Consider the following 18,936-nt stretch of genomic DNA (forward strand, 5'->3'; position numbering starts at 1 on the left):
GAAGGCCTGCGCCAGAATATTCATCCTATATCCTATCCTCAACACAACCAGCTCCCTTCCCTGCCCAGTAGCAGTAAATGTGTACCAGGCCCTGATCCGGCCAGTAATGGAGTATGCGTGCCCTGTCTGGGGATACGCGGCAAAGCAGCACCTGGACAAACTCCAGAGGCTGCAGAACCGCGCCCTCAGAAGGGCACTGCACTTACCTCTTGGATTCCCTACAGACGACTTGCACGCCGCAGCCGATATCCCACTCCTGAGAGAGCGTTTCCAGGATCTGGCAAGGGCCTTCTATGAGGGTTCTTCCAGATGCGGAAACGCGCTCATCCACTCCCTAGGTCGGTATGACATGTCCCGCGATAAGCATAAGCGCCCTATGACGATCTTCGACGATTATGTCGAAGAGAAAATCCCTATACCCAATCCCTAATCCAGTTCCTTCCCATATAACACCAATATTTTCGCCTACCTCAGGCAAGTACCAGACTCACTCACAACAAACATCACAAGTCACAGACACCAAAAAACTATAGAAAAATCACACACACACGTTCACAGGGGAGTAAAAGCCGAAAGGCTACAAACTCCCCCTCACACTTCCCCAAAGAGGGGAAAGTAACAGATGTGAGCAGCAGCAGCAGCAGCAGCAGCAGCAGCAGCGACCGAAGTCAGTTCCCCCTGATAAGCCATAGCATACGGATCTCCGTACCGTCACGTTCACAGGAGCTCAGTCCGTTAGTTCACCTGATGATGGCGACATGTATGATCGTCGAAATATTGTGCCAGTTGGACACTGTAGACCGGCAGTACACCCGTGGATATTTTGATCATCAAATACGCCGGGAGAAACTTAAGAATCACATCATACACCTTTACGAGGAGGAGATGTACCGCAGCATGAAGAAATTTGAAAATTTGCCCCAACGTAGATGTCGTTTGCTAAGTACTCTTGCCTTTCTGAAGAGATGTCGTTCCGAGAATGTTGTTCCAAATTTTGCTAAGATTATGCATCACAACGATTCTGCAGCAGCTAAAAGAATCAAGAAATCATATCATATACTACGTATTTAATAATATTCTGTACATGAAATTGAAAAAATAAACATTTGAGATTTGAACCCGTGTCACCAACATGGTAGCTGTGAACGCTAACCGCTACTCCACCCTTGCTTGATTGAAACATTAAGCACGAAACTAACATCGATTTTATCGGAAACAGAGAGCTGTCACATGAAAAGCTGCTAGCCTGGTACTCAGGACAGGTCCCTCTATAACATAAGACTCATCAAAATCCGTGGTTAATAAGTCTAATGGTCCTTTTGTACGTTTAGGCAGCAGGGATGAAATACAAATGGCGAAAAGTTATGTACAACTCGTATACAAACCGGACTGCAGCTGTAAGTACTGGAGATCGTGAACGGGGGCGCTGGTTGAGAAGAGAGTGAGACAGGGTTTTAGCGTATTCAAAGTTACTCGATATGTACATTGAGCAAGCAACAAAGAAAGCTAAGGAGAAATTTAGAAAGGGAATTAAAGTTCAGGGAGAAGAAATAAAAACTTGATGGTTTTTCGATGACACTAATTCTATCAGAGGCGGCAACTGACTTGAAAGAGCAGTATAACTGAATGCATAGTGTCTTAAAAATAGGTTATAACATGGACAAAAGTAAAACGGTTTAATGGAACGTACGCGAAGTGAATCGGGAGATGCTGAGGAAATTAGGTTTTACAAATGAGACGGTAAAAGTAATCGGTGCGTTTTGCTATTTGGGCAGCCAAATAATGTTGGCCGAAGTAAAGACCATATAAAATGCAGGCTGGCAATAGCAAGATAGGAGTTTCTGAAAGAAAAGACAGAACTTTGTTAATATCGAATATAAACTTGTGTTAGGAAGTCTTACCTGAAATTGTTTGTGTGACGTGTAGCCTTGTACAGAGGCGACACGCGGGCAATAAAAGGTTCAGATAAAAAGAGAATAGAAGCATTTCAAATGTGGTACAGCAGAATAATGCCGAAGATTACATGGGTAGATCAAATAATTAATGGGGAAGCACTGAGCCGAATTGTTAAGAAAGGAAATTTATGGCACAGCCTGCTAAATGAGCTGTGGCGCAGTTGCCTTTGCCTCATTGTCTGTAGTTATCTTTATTCGATATCTTCCGCTAGCGCTATTTTCGGGGCTCCTACTATTAGTGCGAATTCGTCGGGGCTAGTTAAAAGGCCGAGCACGATGGCGATACGGGAGACAGTGAGACCAGTGAGTGCCTCGGGAAGAAAGAACTTAGTGCAGGGGCTTTGGGTGTGCGTGACTAGAGCTATTGATAAAATATCAATATATCGTTATCAAAATGGTAACATCGAGTGTCCTCATTTTTATTTTATATTACATTTTTTCACAATTTTCGGTAATTATTTGAAGTTATTCTGTTGAAACTGCAGTGGAACATATTTTTACTTTCACTGTGTGAATGAATCTTACCACTTTTTGAGCTTCTCTTTGAAGGAAGTGTATTTGGCACAAAAGAAAAAGACTGTTTCTTCACATCGGCGTTCTTCAAAAACAGTTGCTGAAAACGATGAACAAAAATCTAAATGGCAAGACTGGTCTTTATGGCCGGCGGGGACGTGTGAGAGGAAATGTTGACGTAATCGGCGCTACCGACAGAAACTGCAACGTTTAGCTTCAACGCGCAATTTTGGCACTACAACTGCTAGGTCGCTGGCGCTGGCAGAAATTTAAAAAACCGCGAACTCGATATGAAGTGTTCGGAGCAAATACTACGTGTGACCGATTGCACGACGGACCCATCTGACACTTTTTATTGTGGCACTTACATGCAGTTACCATTATTAGCAAAGTGGTTATCGCCAAGCGTGAACGTGCATCGTTTTCTTTCAATTCTTACTGTGAGGGGGATAGGCAGCCTGCTGCTTGTTGATTTACAGAATATCTAAGAATAAATGAATCACTACTTAAATATACAGCTTTAAAACTGGCAATATGTTTCCAATGTGCAGACGATATTTCTATCGATATACCGATTCTTTTCTTCGATGTATCGAGAGCCGGTAGTGATTTTCTAAATATCGATATATCGGATTACCGATAGTTTCAAAAACATTAACAGTGCTATGCTCTTCCCAGCTGGGAGTAGAGGGGAGGCCACACGCCGCGGGGCTGTGTGTTGTGTCCTGTGATGAGACACAGGTAGCATATATATTTAATAATCATTTATTAAGTATAGTAGAAAGCACAGGGACAAACTGTTCAAGAGAAAAATCACAGTAGTATGTTGAAAAAGTAACGCTCATAAAGTTCGAAAATATGTATCACCAACTTCTCCTTCTGAAATTAAGAAAATTATACCTTCTCTCAAAAATGAAAACTCATCTACGAGTAGTTTTGTTCCCATATAATAAGCCCCATCTTATACTAAATATGTAATGCATCACTGAATAATGGCATTTTTCCAGAGAGAATGAAATATGCAGTTGTTAAACGGCTCTTTAAGATAGGCGGTACGAGAAATGTCAGTAACTGTTGACCTGTTTCACTGCTGACATAATTTTCAAAAATTTTTGAAAAGGTGACGCATTCTAGAACAGTATTTCGTCTTAGCAACAATAACTTCCTCAGAAAATTACTGTTTTGGTTTCAGAAGTGTTCTCTACTGAGAATGCCATTTGCATGTTCACTCAATAGATTTTATAAGCATTAAATAATAAAGTGGCACTGATTGGTATTTTCTGGGATCTATCTGAAGCATTTGATTGTGTGAATCACAGTATTCTCCTAGTTGCATTGAAATTGTATAGGACTGATGCTATAGCCATCCAAAGGAGAGTGTAATATCCAACCAGAAGAATGCAGATAACTGTACTTAATAATTGGACCAATATAATCCAGGGACATAATTTTGACTGGGAAGAAATCAGGTGTGGCGTTCATCAAAGCCCAGTCTTTGGTCCACTATTGTTCCTCATATATGTGAACGACCTTCTGTCTAATATACAACAAGTAGAATTACTTCTTTTTGCAGATGACACTAGTTTTGTAATCAATCCAAGTATAAGTACAGAAACAGAAGAAATGGTAAACAAAATTCTTAAAAGTATCATAAACTGGTTTTCTGTGAACATTTTCACCCTCAATTTTAAAAAGACAAGACATATTTTGTTCTACACATCTAGGGGTACTGCACTAGTGATAAGAGTAACAAATAATGAGGAGATAATAAATAGGGTGGAAATTTCGAAACTCTTAGGTGTCCAGGTTGATCAGAATTTCATTTCGGAAAAGCACAGTTTAGAATTCCTAAAACAACTTAGTTCAGCCACATTTGCACTTAGAAATAATGGAAATCTTGAGGAGAGACAAATCAGTAAGTTAGCATATCTTGCATATTTTCATTCGACACTGTCATATACAATAATGTTCTTGGATAACTCATCTTTAAGAAAGAACACATTCTTTGCACAAAAATGTGTCGTAAGAATATGTGGGGTTTACCCATGATCATCTCGTAGACAGGTTTAAGGATACAGGGTACATATAAATGGTGGAAAAATCGAAGTTTTTTATGACTATATTGAATTCTTCAGTCTTTCCTGATTACATTGATATATACATTATATGGTTTCAAATGAAAAATGGCCTGTATATATTAAATTTTAAAGTTACAGTCATGTATGCCGCCATGCCCCCTTTATTTCTGTTACGTAAACCAGTATAATTTCGAAAAGAACTGTGAACTTTCTGTTTCCAGCGATTGTACGTATGATACATTGAATATGTTCGTAATAGTGCAGGTTTCTAGTGTCTGTAAATGATTATCTTTGCTAATATTTACTTTTGTTTCGCTGAAGCAGTTTGTTCATGAGTTACTGAATGTTCGTTGGCCAAGTGCTACATAAATACGAACTATGCCACGCATCAAGAAATTCAATAAAAGGAAATTCCGTGGTAACCAGTTCAAAAAAAAAAGAGAAAAAAAAAATCAAGCCACACCGTTGAAAGTAACCTATGTATCAGTTCTTCAGGGAAGAAACTCCCACAAGGCATGCCTCCTGGCGATTCAAATTTTTGTGTTAACAGTGACGCTGTTTGTAGTTAATTTTTTGTTGTTGATGTGGGCATCTTATCTCCTTTGATAAGGGATGTGGCGAAACGTAAATAATGTGATGGTATAGGCTGTCTGGAAATAACTGAACAACAAGGTAGCAGGAAGGGTTTAGCGTCAAAATTAGTTGTTCTGTGTAGATCCTGCAATAAATCTACCTCGAAAATTACTTCGAACATTGTGCATAATTCGTATTATGTGAATTTGAAGTTGGTGTATGCAATGCGTGCAATAGGAAAAGGAAAAAAGGCAGCTCAAACGTTTTGTGGTTTGATGGACCTTCCTCCTCCTCCCAGTAGGTTCAGCAAGTACATAAAAATACTTTTATGTGCCTTGTCCGTAGTGTCTAAAGCATCTATGAAATGTACAGTAGAACGATCTGTAAATATTAGTGGAATCAGGGACATTGCTGTTGCACTTGATGGGACATTGCAACGTCGAGGACATCGTTCCTCGAATGGTGTTGTAAGTGGAGAATGGAAAAGTTGTTGATGTTGAATGCTTATCTAAGTACTGCCACACCTGCAATTGTAACACTGAAGGACATATTGAACATCCGTGTTCTAAGAAATATGATGGTTACAGTGGAGGTATGGAGCGTGATGGAGCTCAAAAAATAATTCAGAGGTCGGTGCCCGTTTATAACATTAGATATACGAAGTACGTAGGCGATGGGGACTCTAAAGTTTTCAATAAAATTAATGAGTTAAATGTTTTTGGTGATACCTTGGTAACAATATTGGAGTGTAGTGGACATGTGCAAAAGAGGATGGGTGATAAATTGAGAAAGCTACGGAGGGAAATGAAATAAAAGTTGGTGTCTGATGGAAAATCTCTGTCCAGCCGAGGCAGATTGACAGAAACTGAAGTAGACCTTCATCAGAGTTATTATGGGCTGGCCATGAGACGAACTGCACCTCTGAATGATGTTACAGCAATGAGAAAAGCTGTATTGGCCACCTACTTTCATACGTTATCCACAGATGACCACCCTGTTCACGGACTTTGCCCTAAAGGAGCAGATTCATGGTGTGGTTACCAAAAAGCAAAATAAAGTGGTCAAATATACCATCATAAGCATTCTCTTGCTGAGACTGTTATGAACGAAATAAAACCAGTTTTTAGAGACCTGAGTGACTCTGTTTTGCTTAGTAAATGTCTTCATGTGGGCACTCAGAACACAAATGAAAGTTTCAGCCATTGCATATGGGAAAGATTGCCTAATAATGTTTTTGTAGGACTAAATATATTAAAAGTTGGTGTACTAGATGAAGTGACATGTTTCAATGATGGAGTGATTGGATGGTTGGAAGTCCTGAGAAATTTAGGCATAAAATGTGGCTCTGATATGGAAGATAAATTGTTTGTGTGTGACAAAAAATTTGGAAATTTGTGGTAAGGTCGTATGGGACCAAACTGCTGAGGACATATGTCCATTAGCCTACACACTACTTAATCTAACAAACTAACTTACGCTAAGGACGACACACACACCCATGCCCGAGTTAGGACTCAAACGTCCGACGGGGCGAGCCGCCCAGACCGTGACAAGTACGTGTGAAGACAATGGGTGCATGAAGCTGAAAGATTCTCTCTTCAAGTTACCAAAGAAGTATGAAGCGCTAAAAGGAATGCCAAGAGGGAGCTTGAAGATGAAGAAATGCTGCAGGATGTAAACTGTGATTCAGGAATGTTCTGAGGCACAGTTTAATTGGACTCATATCTTCGTTCGCAATTTCCCGCAAGTTATATTTTTCAGAATTCAGGTACAAATATTTCCTAAAGATTATAAAGCATTGTTCTGATTTTTTTCTGTAACTTGCAATAGTCCATACATATGTAGTAGACCTAAGGTTTATTGAAGAATCAACTAAATTATAGAAAAAATAACATTTGTATTAGGAAAAAAACTATAAAAATTGAAATGTAGAATGTGATATTTTTTTATCCTTGTAACATACATAATACATGGAATTATATAAGTGTAGTACCTCAGCCATCATCTCATGCATATCTGGTAAAAATTTGGTCGCCTTCAAATGGATAACATTGGATTAAATGGTACCCCAATTTGAGAAAGCATTTTGGAAAACAAAATTGCGTTAATTTCTTTGTAATTTTTTCTAATAACCCTAAGCAGGTTCAAAAACATTCAAAATACTTCTAATTTGTTTAGAAAGATACCTGATATCAACAAAAAATCTGTAAAACATACACATTATAATCAGTGCCTGAAAGAAATAGGTGTTGATTTTTACACAATATTGAGCCAGAAAAGTACCCTGTATCCTTAACGAGTGGGGCATTCTCGCTACTGTTTCGCGGTATATTTATTCCGCCTTAAAGTTTGTTGTAGATAATTCACTACATTTCAAAAGGAACAATGATGTACATAGTTACAATACCAGAAGCAAAAGTGACACTCATTATTCCACATTAAGGCTGTCTTTTGCACAAAAATGTGTGCACAACGCTACAACAACAAAAATTGATTACGTACATAGTGATACAAAATGTCTGACAGCCAACAAAATTAAAATTGGAGACAAAGTGACAAAGTTTCTCCTTAAAAACTTCTTCTATTCCATAGAAGAATTTCTATTAGTGTAGTGTGTAAAAGGGGATGCGCGGAAATTACTAATTCATATCTATACATCTTTTTTATTTTTGTTACAAAAAACTTAAAAACTTTTATTAGACTGTAACCATGTGCACAAATTAATTTGCGATGTGAATATAACATGACTCGTTCCATATCATTACGATCTACCATGCAAAATGGTCCCTGAAATGCAAAACTAATTACAATCAGAAAGAAATAGTATTCTTATATCGTTTTTATGTTATCAAATATTTTATTTTAAAGTACCCAGTGCGGCATATGTCAGTTAACCCATTCTCGTTTCTGGTCATGGTCAAATTTTACTGAATTAATTAATATCCCCTCACACTGAAAAATCGTGAAACCTGTGCACAGCGAAATTTGCTTAAAGAGTGATGGCAGAACTGTTTGTTGTTGACAAGTGACGGTCTGAGTCTTCGTCTCATAAGTGCGTACATTGTAAGGGTGAACGGTGTCCATTTACGAAGAGATAATTGCCTACAGAAGAGTGGGTGTTTGCTTTACAGGTGTGGTGAAGATTTGGTCGAAATTAAGAAGGTTCGAGGTGACACTACACAGTGACCGCCCAATATTAATGGGCCCTAACTACTGAAGAAAATTTGCAGCTCATTGCACAGGCGTTCGTTTCTTCAGCCAAGCAATTTGCAAGTAGAGTTTCAAAAAACAACAGTTTTCCGAAAAGAGAATGTTTACAACATTACTGCGTTATCAGCGTAAATTACTACACGCCGTTAGTGATGATCGAAGGCGATAAATCTATGAGTGGTGTGAGATATGCAGCGAAAGTGATCCTAACTGTCACAAAACAATCCTTTGTTCAGACGAAACAAATTTTAGGTTAATGGAAGAGTTAAACACAACTATTTACATTGATCTCCTGAAAATGTGCAATTTATTATTGAGGAGAAGTTAATTGTCCTTGGGGTTACGATATGGGCAGAAAAACGTACTAGGGCCTTATTTTTTCTATGGGATTGTGACTGCCGAAAGGTATCATGCAATGTTAAGAGAAGTTATTATTGAATCAGACAATACCTCTGTGCTTGAAACTGGCAGCAAGACGGTGCTTCGCTGCACTACAGGTACATGTACGTGCATTTTTGGATGGCCATTTTCAAGAGTGATAGGAAGCTGGGGTAAGAACGATTGGCCACCAAGATCATTGGACTTCACACTGTATGATTGTACTATGTAGGGGATACTGAAAGACAATGTTTTCGCTACAAAACCATTAAACATACAGCATTTAAGAGATCTGACTGAGTAAGAACCTGAAAACCTGTTGGTAATAATGGAGAGTTCCGTGAGAAGATATGTAAATCGGTGTTCAGGCGATGTGTTAAATGAAGTTCACGTATTTCAACCGTTAAAAAATCATATGCTTTTATAAAATAAAAACGTTGCGTTTGTTTTTCAGAAATATCCGTCCAATTTTCAGTATTCATATAATTGAAGCAGTGTGAACCAAATGGGTCCAAAGCACACCGTTATCGATTTTGAGACTGTAATATTTATGCATGCTCCTGACACCTGTTGATCTTACGGTGAACCAGCTTTATCAGTGCTCTACCTTTACACTGCATATATGAACATTTTCTAACTCTTCCGTTTCTCTGATATTCACTTCCATATGGACTCAAAGCAAAATTTTCATCCAGCCCTCACTGGCTACAGTTACATCCATTTCTCCATAAAAAAAACTGGAAGCTCTCGAAGGCACTCCCCACCATAAACCCTCATTCCATGGTTTCAGCAGTCCAGTCCGTACAATGGACGCTAAGGATTCCAGAATCCTTAAGGACCTCACAACCAAACCAAAAGTTGTTCGTGGTCACAATGCACATTTCAGAAATTTTACAATGATGAAGTTTTCAACAGGTTGTCATGAACTGTCATTTAAAGTAGCATATCCTTAATTGGAGTCGCGGGAAGCCACCATTTTCCTCAATTCACATCGAGGGAGATGAAGATTTGTTATTCCTCTACAGTGTGCAAATACCTTGCCAAATGTAATGCCCAAATACGAAAATCGAAGTCAAATATCAACCTTGAGAAACAAAGACTTAAGAAAACTACTAGATTTCATGCGTGAAGTGAACAGATAGATTTTCTGAACCTCAAGCCAGATAACGTGCGTAATGAAAACGATGATAACGAGGACCGTAAAGTGTTGTGATAGGCCATAATTGTGTGTGTGGTACATTTACCATTGTTATTTAAGTTCTGATTCTAGTATCACATTAATTGCAAACTACACAAGAGTCAAAAAGACGCTGTTGTCACTAAACTATACGTGAAAATTTTGTGAATTGACATAAATAATTATAATAATCCTAAACATTAATTAAATTTCATAGTATGAAGTGGGTACATAATTTTTATAGGAAATATAGGATGATGAGACTTGGATAGAAAACAAATCAAACCTTTGAGAACGGTGCTTAGCCTATAAAACTGATTTTGGCAAACATTTATTTTCCTCAAAACCTTGTATATGTTCTTCGGTTCCTAATGGTTCTCAGTGTCTCGGTTTCATTTCAGTTGCACATTCATCACATTTCAGTGCCCATAATCTCGTTTCATTGTTTCCACTAACACGATGGTTAGACTGTTGCCAACGAATGTTCAGGGCGACAATTATTGAACTATCTGAAAAAAAGTAAATTACTTACAAACCATGGCGTGCACACACTTTATTCAACACGTAAACGTCACTACAGATATTCGGGTTTTGGTTTTGACATGTTCGATATGCCTGCCATCATTGGCGATGATTTGGCGCAGACGAATAGCGAAATTCTGCATGACCCGCTGAACTGTCGGAACATCGATGCTGTCGAAGACCTTGTGAATGGCTGTTATCAGCTCAGCAGTGGTTCTGGGCTTATTGCTGTACATCTTGTCTTTAACATAGTCCCACAAAAAGGGTCGCATGTGTTCAGATCCGGAGAATCGAGGCCAATGCCAGTGGCCTCTGGGTACACGAGAACCAGAATGCGGTTCCCAAAGTGCTCCTCCAGAACATCACTCTCCTGCTTCGAAGCGGGTTATCTCCGTCTTGATGAAACACATCTTGTCGAATTCAGGGTCAGTTTGGATAATGGGGATGTAATCGCCTTCCAGAACCTTCACGTACCGTTCGGTAGTCACGTACTATCAAGGAATACCGCACCGACTATTCCGTGACTGGACATACCACACGACACAGTCACCCATTGAGGGTGAAGAGACTTCTCTATTGCGAAATGCGGATTCTCAGTCCCTCAAATGCACCAGTTTTGCTTATTGACGAACCCAGTGAGATGAAAGTGGACTTCGTCGCTAAATCAAACCACGCTAGTTTCCATCATGCCAGGCGGCCAACGGCGCAGTTTGAATGTCCAAACGCAAACCGTTATGACGATTTTACTTCATACAGTTCAATAATTGCCACCCTGTATTTGTTCAGTACTAAGTAAATGGTTTAATCTGTAGCGATCAAACGTGAACGTGTTGGTATTATGAGACATGCACTCAGAAGCTGGCTACGAGTAGGTGTCGGATGCTCACCCAAAGTACCAGTGGTTCCAGAAGACGAAGCTCGTGGCAGGCGGCAGAGGCAGGGGTGGTCTGTAGGCGCAGCAGCCCTGCGCGCAGCACTCCTTAGGCGGGGGGCAGCTGCACACAGGAAGCAAACACCTCACGTCAGCGGTGAGCAGGTTAGCACACACGATCGTTTTACAAAGAAAAACCCAATTTAATGACATTGCCAATGAAGCTACTTTTCTTCTCTATTGGGGGAGGGACTAAACATCAGTTTGACGTTACCACTGTAATACACCTAGCTTCTTGCCGAGGAGAAATTAGCTAGCTAGCCAGTTCGACTGACTTGTTTTTTTTTTCTTTATCTACCGGTCTTCTGATTGCTCTGATGCACCACGCTAAGGGTCAGCGTCAGTTGCTTGGTCTTCGGAAACTAGTTTACGCGTTTCATAAAACGCTATTTTTAAATATTTTTAATGAAAGTTCTTAAGATTTTATCATGGGCACTTTTTCGCTGATTTCTGTACACATGTCCCATCAAACTGTCCGTTTTAGTAGTCAGTACTTTCAAACTGTTGTTCTCCGCGACGTTTATGCAGAGGACCTTCTCATTTCTTCTCAACACACTTACTTTTCAACATACTTCTGTAACATCACTTTTCAAACGCTTCGCCACTCTTTTTTTTCCGGCTTTCCCACAGGTCGTGACCCATTCGCATACAATGTTGTGCTCCAGGCGTACGTTTGTCGCAGTAGTTATTACCTACGTTGGATGCTAGTAGACTTCTTTTTGCAGGACCTCGACAGAGTGCCCCCAAGGAAATCATCATTATCATTATTATCATCAGCAGGACTTCTAAAGTGCAGTTTCTGTCCCAGGACCATGAAATCTCTATAAGCCCCTGAAAAGAGGTAAAAGATCGTTGCAGAATGCCATAAAATCCTTGCGACGCTAGGGGAAAGCAGCAGGATAAATCTGCTCTGGGTCCCTAGTCACTCAGGTGTTAGTGGTAACGAATAAGCCGATAGTCTAGCAGGGCAGGAGCAATCGCTATTTATAAGACAGGGACCTATCGTAAAAAATACTAATACAACGGTAAAATCTAAACTGCACAGTTCGTTCGGAGTACAGCACGTAGAAAATCGGAGTAAAACCAACTTATAAAAACATGACAAGCTAACGATGTTGAAACCATCTTTAAAGTGAAATTGTGTGAACCTAGACTTGAACGGGAGACATCTGGTCAACGAGGCTCAGTTCGAAGCGGGACTCGTCACTGAAGACTACTCCAGTCAATGATATTCCAGGCTCAATGATATTTCAGGCCGAAGACGTTTCTACACACGCCATGGACTTTGGTGGAACATCAACCTGACCGTCGCCTGCCGTGCGACCTGACAGCAGGGAATGATGTTCTGGAGTGACATTTCTTTATACAGCAGGACCCCTTTTGTTGTCATCGGCGGCGCCCTGACATTACAGCGGTACGTATATGGTACTCTGTACCCGCATTTTGTTGCCTTTCGTCGCAAGCCATCCTGGTCTTACATTTCAGCGAGAGTTTCTACTGCTAGTCTTCGTGTTTGCCAAACTCTATCTTGGTCAGCAAGGTCGTCGAATCTCTCCCCAATTTAGAATGTTTGGAGAACTATGGTCAGGGCCCTTCAACTGTCTCAGGATTTTGACGATTTAACGCTCCATTTAGACAGAATTTGGCACTATATCTCTCATGAGGACGTCCAACAACGCTATCGACCAGTGCCAAGCCGGATAACTCCTTGCATTGAGAACAGAGGTAGGCCAACGAGTTATTGACTTGCTGAATTTTCCATTTGTCTGTCCGTACATGTACATCACATCTACCGATTTCCGATTTCCGCCCAATTCGGATTAGCCGTTAGCTGTGCGTTTTTTTTTTTGTTTTTTTTTTTTGTTTTTTTGTGTAGCAGTGTATATGGCTTACAATTTGTAATTGAAGTAACTATGGCTAACACAAAAGAGACCTAATAAGGAACTCTAATACTTTTTAAGATTACTAGCTGACTTTACTAGAATGACAAAGAGAGATATCGCACAATAAATGTAGTTTCGGTGCGGGCAGCAGAGGGCTAAGACCTATGTTGCTTCGTCTTCATCGTTAAATTAGACCAATCAAAAATCCGGCCCCAGGCAGAGCTCACACAACTTGGCCACTGAACAGAAACACAGTCTGAAGTCCTGGGCGATTCCATCCTGATGATCCAAAGGGGCGGCGGCGGGAACCTCAGCTGACTGTCGCCCGCCCACCTGCACACTTCGAGTGCTCTCGTTGCAGTCTCTTTTCCACACAGCGTGATAGCCTCGTACGTGCAGAAAAAGTTCTTCATAATCAGGCACGCTTGATTAAATGCAGTGACTAGTGGCATCTATGGCTGGACGACATAAAATATGCAGTGAGGAGCAAGATAATACATGACGTTCTCGATCAGAGTTGCTTCGCGCGTCGCTTTCGAAAAGAGCTACCAAAGAGCAATCAAATTCTGATGTTCCCAAGACATAAAAAATCTCGCCTCACGATCTTTTTTAGATACATGAGGCCGCGTAGCTCTCAGTCTTTTAGTCATTCTAGTTGTAAGTAGGCTGTTTAGGTTTTCTTATTGGTAACGCCACCTCTGTATGAAAATCACTGGCTGTGCTGTGTGCAGTCTGTGGCTGCTTTGCATTGTTGTAATACTCGCCATTGTAGTGTTAGGCAGCTGGCTGCGAACAGCGCGTAGCGTTGCGCAGTTGGAGGTGAGCCGCCAGCAGTGGTGGATGTGGGGAGAGAGATGGCGGAGTTTTGTAATTTGTCATGAACTGCTATATATATATATATACTATGACTATTAAGGTAAATACATTGTTTGTTCTCTATTAAAATCTTTCATTTGCTAACTATGCCTATCAGTAGTTAGTGCCTTCCGTAGTTTGAATCTTTTATTTAGCTGGCAGTAGTGGCGCCTGCTGTATTGCAGTAGTTCGAGTAACCAAGATTTTTGTGAGGTAAGCGATTTGTGAAACGCATAGGTTAATGTTAGTCAGGGCCATTCTTTCGTAGGGATTTTTTGAAAGTCAGATTGCGTGGCGCTAAAAATATTGTGTCAGGTTAAGCACAGTCGTGTATAATTTTTCTAAGGGGACGTTTCATACTGTGCTGAGAAAGACTCGACTATTTTCCAGGCATTTTTATTCGCAAACAAAACGGAATGAAAATGTAATAAATAGGCACCCAAACAACAATGCAAACTCAATAAATTCGTTTTCCTTAGCCAAGAAATCAAATATGAATAAAACCTATCGGAAAAAGCAAAGCAATTTCGTTACGTTTTCAATACACATATCGATGTCAGTAAATTCATAATCACAGACGAGTAAATTCAATGTTATTTTGTATTCGTAAAGATACGATTGCGGTTCTTAATTCTGTCACTGACGTAAACTACAGCGAGGTTAAAGTACGAACACCACCATCTACTTGTTCTTTAGTTCACTACCTACCTAACAGCACCACCTATTTGTTCTTTTGTGTATTATGCCACGATGATCGGGCTACTACTATGTTGGTCAGGCTCCTACAACTTTACATTAAAACATCGTTTTTTCGTCATCCGATTTACATGAAACAGTCTACATGTTTCCACAAGCTATGCTCAAGATGCCTGTGAAAATTCCATGAAAATTCGTCTAGTACTTTTGAAGATTAGCGTGCCCGACAAATAGAGAGACAGGGCTCTTAAAAGCATTCTTATTGTATTCTGTTACACACCCTACATCAGACACAATCAATTTTTTCAATGCAGAAGACGCAAGCTAGAAATCGAAAATATCATCCATAACAGTGCTTGACAGCGCTGTAGGAACCAGTAGATATTCTAATCACAGAATAAAGAGAAAAAAATATTGAGAGTGATAACATAGCTACATGTACTTCAGTACTCTGGGAAGACATGGAAGATCGCAAAGAAAATTTTATATTTAGGTAATACTAGCTGTTATCCGTGGCTGTGCTCAGACACTGTGTCATTAGTTTTGTTATGATAACTAATGGTGGATAAGTAAGCTACTGCACATGCAATGACATCAGCTGCCCTCAGATGTTTGCCTGTTCGGATAAGCATAGCTTGCGATGTGTGTCCTTCACAGCCCCTCCAACGCTGTCCCAGTGCATAGTGCGTCAGCATGCATAGCGTCGCTGCCAAGCAGCGTGCACGGAGTGGCATGTGCAGCAGCGCGCATCTATGCATCACGCTATTGAAGTAGCGATACATTATGCAACGTGCATTTTATGCTACAAATAGTGTGGAAGCACGAATTAAAAGTATTGAAGATTAAGTATCGTATTCATTACTTTGAATCGTATGAGGTAGCCCATATCAACCAGTAAAAGCATTTTCACATATGACAAACAAAAGTCAAAAAGTAAATAGCTTTCCCAAAAAGTAAATATTTTTACCGACTTTGCGTAAAATTCTTCAAATCAGTACGTATCTTGTACTACACACTTTCTGCGGTAGCCTGTGTTCTTCCTCAGGGTTCAAATTTCATCCCTATCGTTCTGTATGTTAGTCGCCAAAACGTAACAGACAGAGTTAGTTTCGCATTTGTAATATTAGTATGGATAAAACTTTCAGTTACGATATCTTTTTTCTGTGATGCAATTTTGATGAAATAAAACCATACGGTGCCTCAAACTATGCTCTAGTTACCTCTAAAAAAATGAAACTCATATGGTGCCTCAAGCTATGCTCTAGTTACGTGCAAAAACCTCATGAAAATTTGTCAAGTAGTTTTGAAGAAGTGTGTTCCGACAGACGACCAGCTTTACAGAATTATTATTAGTACAGATGTAGATTAATGAACAGGTTGTCAGGTCAGCTGAGACACAATTTCCACGTGACAGGTATTCTTTATTTTACATTTTCACTGTTATAGTAAGCAATATTGACCGCTAAGCTACATTTGTTTACATCTTCTTGTTTTTTTTATGAAATTTCCATGTGTTAGCACATGGTTGGACTTTTTTTATTTTGCTTAGGCTGGTCTATTGTTTAGGCAGATGTTTATTTTTCGGTGATCTAGTGAGAAACTACTGAATGTGAACGTCTATAATTGTCGAATTATTACTGTACATATTGACATAAGCTATTAATAAGATCGTATTCAGTACCACTATTGTAGCTTACGAGAGTTATGCGTTTGTGTGTAGGCTTCAGCTGTCGACCCGCTCCTTCCCCTACCGCACAGTGGCCGTTCTCAACAGAGCAGCCGGCCGCTGTGGCAGCAGCGGTTCTACGCGCTTCAGTCCCGAACAGCGCTGCTGCTAGAGTCGCAGGTTCGCATCCTGCCTCGGGCGTGGATGTGTGTGCTGCCCTTAGGTTAGTTAGGTTTAAGTAGTTCAAAGTCTAGGGGACTAATGATCTCAGCTGTTAAGTCCCATAGTGCTTAGAGCCATTTGAATCATTTGAACCTCAACAGAAGATCCTCACACCCACTGCCGTCCGCATCTCGTGGTCGTGCGGTAGCGTTCTCGCTTCCCACACCCGGGTTCCCGGGTTCGATTCCCGGCGGGGTCAGGGATTTTCTCTGCCTCGTGGTGACTGGGTGTTGTGTGATGTTCTTAGGTTAGTTAGGTTTAAGTAGTTCTAAGTTCTAGGGGACTGATGACCATAGATGTTAAGTCCCATAGTGCTCAGAGCCAAGCCACCCACTGCCGCCCCATCCCCGACAGCACAGGCTGAGTAGCTACGGCCCAAGTTACTATGCGCACACTCTACCACCTCATACTATCTTTCATTCTGCAAGGTGTCCCAAACCTTCAGGATCAAGATTGTGGAGACATTAGATGATCCTAAACTGCGTACTCGGAGATACGGAACTAAATAGACAGAAACGAATTTTTTCTTGCTACTGCCAGTATTCACTTAATGTCCCCCCTATTTCGGCCACCATCATTCATTTTACGGCTTAAATAACGATGTCTTGAATGAGCAATCTGCCCTACGGAAGAGCTCACGAACTGTTAATGTTTGCCGTGCGGTTAAAGGCGCTGCAGTCTGGAACCGCAAGACCGCTACGGTCGCAGGTTCGAATCCTGCCTCGGGCATGGATGTTTGTGATGTCCTTAGGTTAGTTAGGTTTATCTAGTTCTAAGTTCTAGGGGACTAATAACCTCAGCAGTTGAGTCCCATAGTGCTCAGAGCCATTTGAACCATTTTGTTAATGTTTCGTAACAACGACAACTTGTAATGCTGACGGTAGAGGCGCTGTCTAATGTCTATTCAGTGAATTTGCAAAAGAGACACACTGTGGACTCGCACACTTTTTTTACTTAATACTCATCTACTGGCGGCTATTTCCATACTCGCACGAATTAAAAAAAAAAAAATGGTTCAAATGGCTCTGAGCACCATGGGACTTAACATCGGAGGTCATCAGTCCCCTAGAAATTAGACCTCCTTAAACCGAACTAACGTAAGGACATCACACACATCCATGCCCGAGGCAGGATTCGAACCTGCGACCGTAGCGGTCGCGCGGTTCCAGACTGAAGCGACTAGAACCGCTCGGCTACAACGGCCGGCTCGCACGAATTCCTTATGGTCATTTTACGTAGTTAGATATCACGAAACCGACGTACACACTTCGATAAACAGATGCCACGCAGTCTGGCAGGTATTTCCATGAGCTGTAGTACACCTTAGAGATGACCAATGCCTCTGCTCTGCTCGTTTATCCGTAGTCGGGTCTCAAATCATGCGAAAGCTTAGTACGCACTTCGGTAAACAGAGGGCGCCACGCACTATAGGCGGTTATTTAGAAAACTGCTGGTATCAGACACTTAACCCGTGGTGTAGGGGTAGCGTCTTTCATTACTAAGCAAAACGTCCTCGTCCCATGTTCGAACCCTGCCACCGCTTACGTCTTGAATAAAAATCGTCAGTAATGGTGGCCGAAGGCTTCCGGCGTAAGAAGTTACCCTCATTCTGCCATCGGCTTTGTCAAAGAGGGCGGAGAGGCCCACAGAGATTCAGGGCACTCTCTCGCTCCCGAATGAGGATGCGGAAAGCAATGGAAACCACTGCATTAAAGACACATAACGCGTATCCACAGAACATGTGGCCTGTAATTGAGTGTGTCACACCGCTCTCTCCATTGGCAAAAGATTTCGGAATATTCCCCCATTCTGATCTTCGGTAGGGGACTGCCAAGGGGGAGGTGACCACAAAAAACTGAATAAGCAAAGATAGGATAACGTTCTGTAAGTCTAGGCATGGAATGACAGAATTTGGTAGGGAAGCAAGAAAATCTGAAAAGAGAAATGCTAAGGCTCTGTCTAGATATAGTGGGGTCAATGAAGTAAAATGGAAAGAAGACAATGATCTCTGGTTAGATGAGCGTAGGGTAACATCAACAGCAGCGGAAAATGGTATAGCGGGAATATTCATCGTTATGAATTGGAAGGCAGGGCAGAGATTGAGTTACAGTGAACTGTTAGTGATAGCATTGTCCTCATCAGAATCGACAAAAAAACCAACACCGAATATGGAATGCGGCTGTGGCGGGGCTTGGTAGTAGGAATATAGGCTTGGTAGTATGAGTGAGAGAGGAGAAAGACTAACTGAGTTCTGCAATAGACTTCAGCTAGTAATAG

General features: G+C 40.9%; 1 protein-coding gene across 1 annotated transcript in view; it reads right to left on the reverse strand.

Annotated features, from left to right (window-relative positions):
• Positions 1–11,490, reverse strand: part of LOC124606226 — a gene marked incomplete at its 3' end in the record, with an annotated part of 132,651 nt that extends 121,161 nt beyond the window's left edge. Inside the window, exon 1 of the mRNA XM_047138202.1 lies at positions 11,294–11,490. Within this exon, the coding sequence (XP_046994158.1) occupies positions 11,294–11,490 (197 nt within the window). The remainder of the gene's footprint in view (positions 1–11,293) is intronic.
• Between the last annotated feature and the right edge of the window lie 7,446 nt (positions 11,491–18,936).

The sequence above is a fragment of the Schistocerca americana genome, chromosome 3 (assembly GCF_021461395.2).
Source record: "Schistocerca americana isolate TAMUIC-IGC-003095 chromosome 3, iqSchAmer2.1, whole genome shotgun sequence".
Lineage (NCBI taxonomy): Eukaryota > Metazoa > Arthropoda > Insecta > Orthoptera > Acrididae > Schistocerca > Schistocerca americana.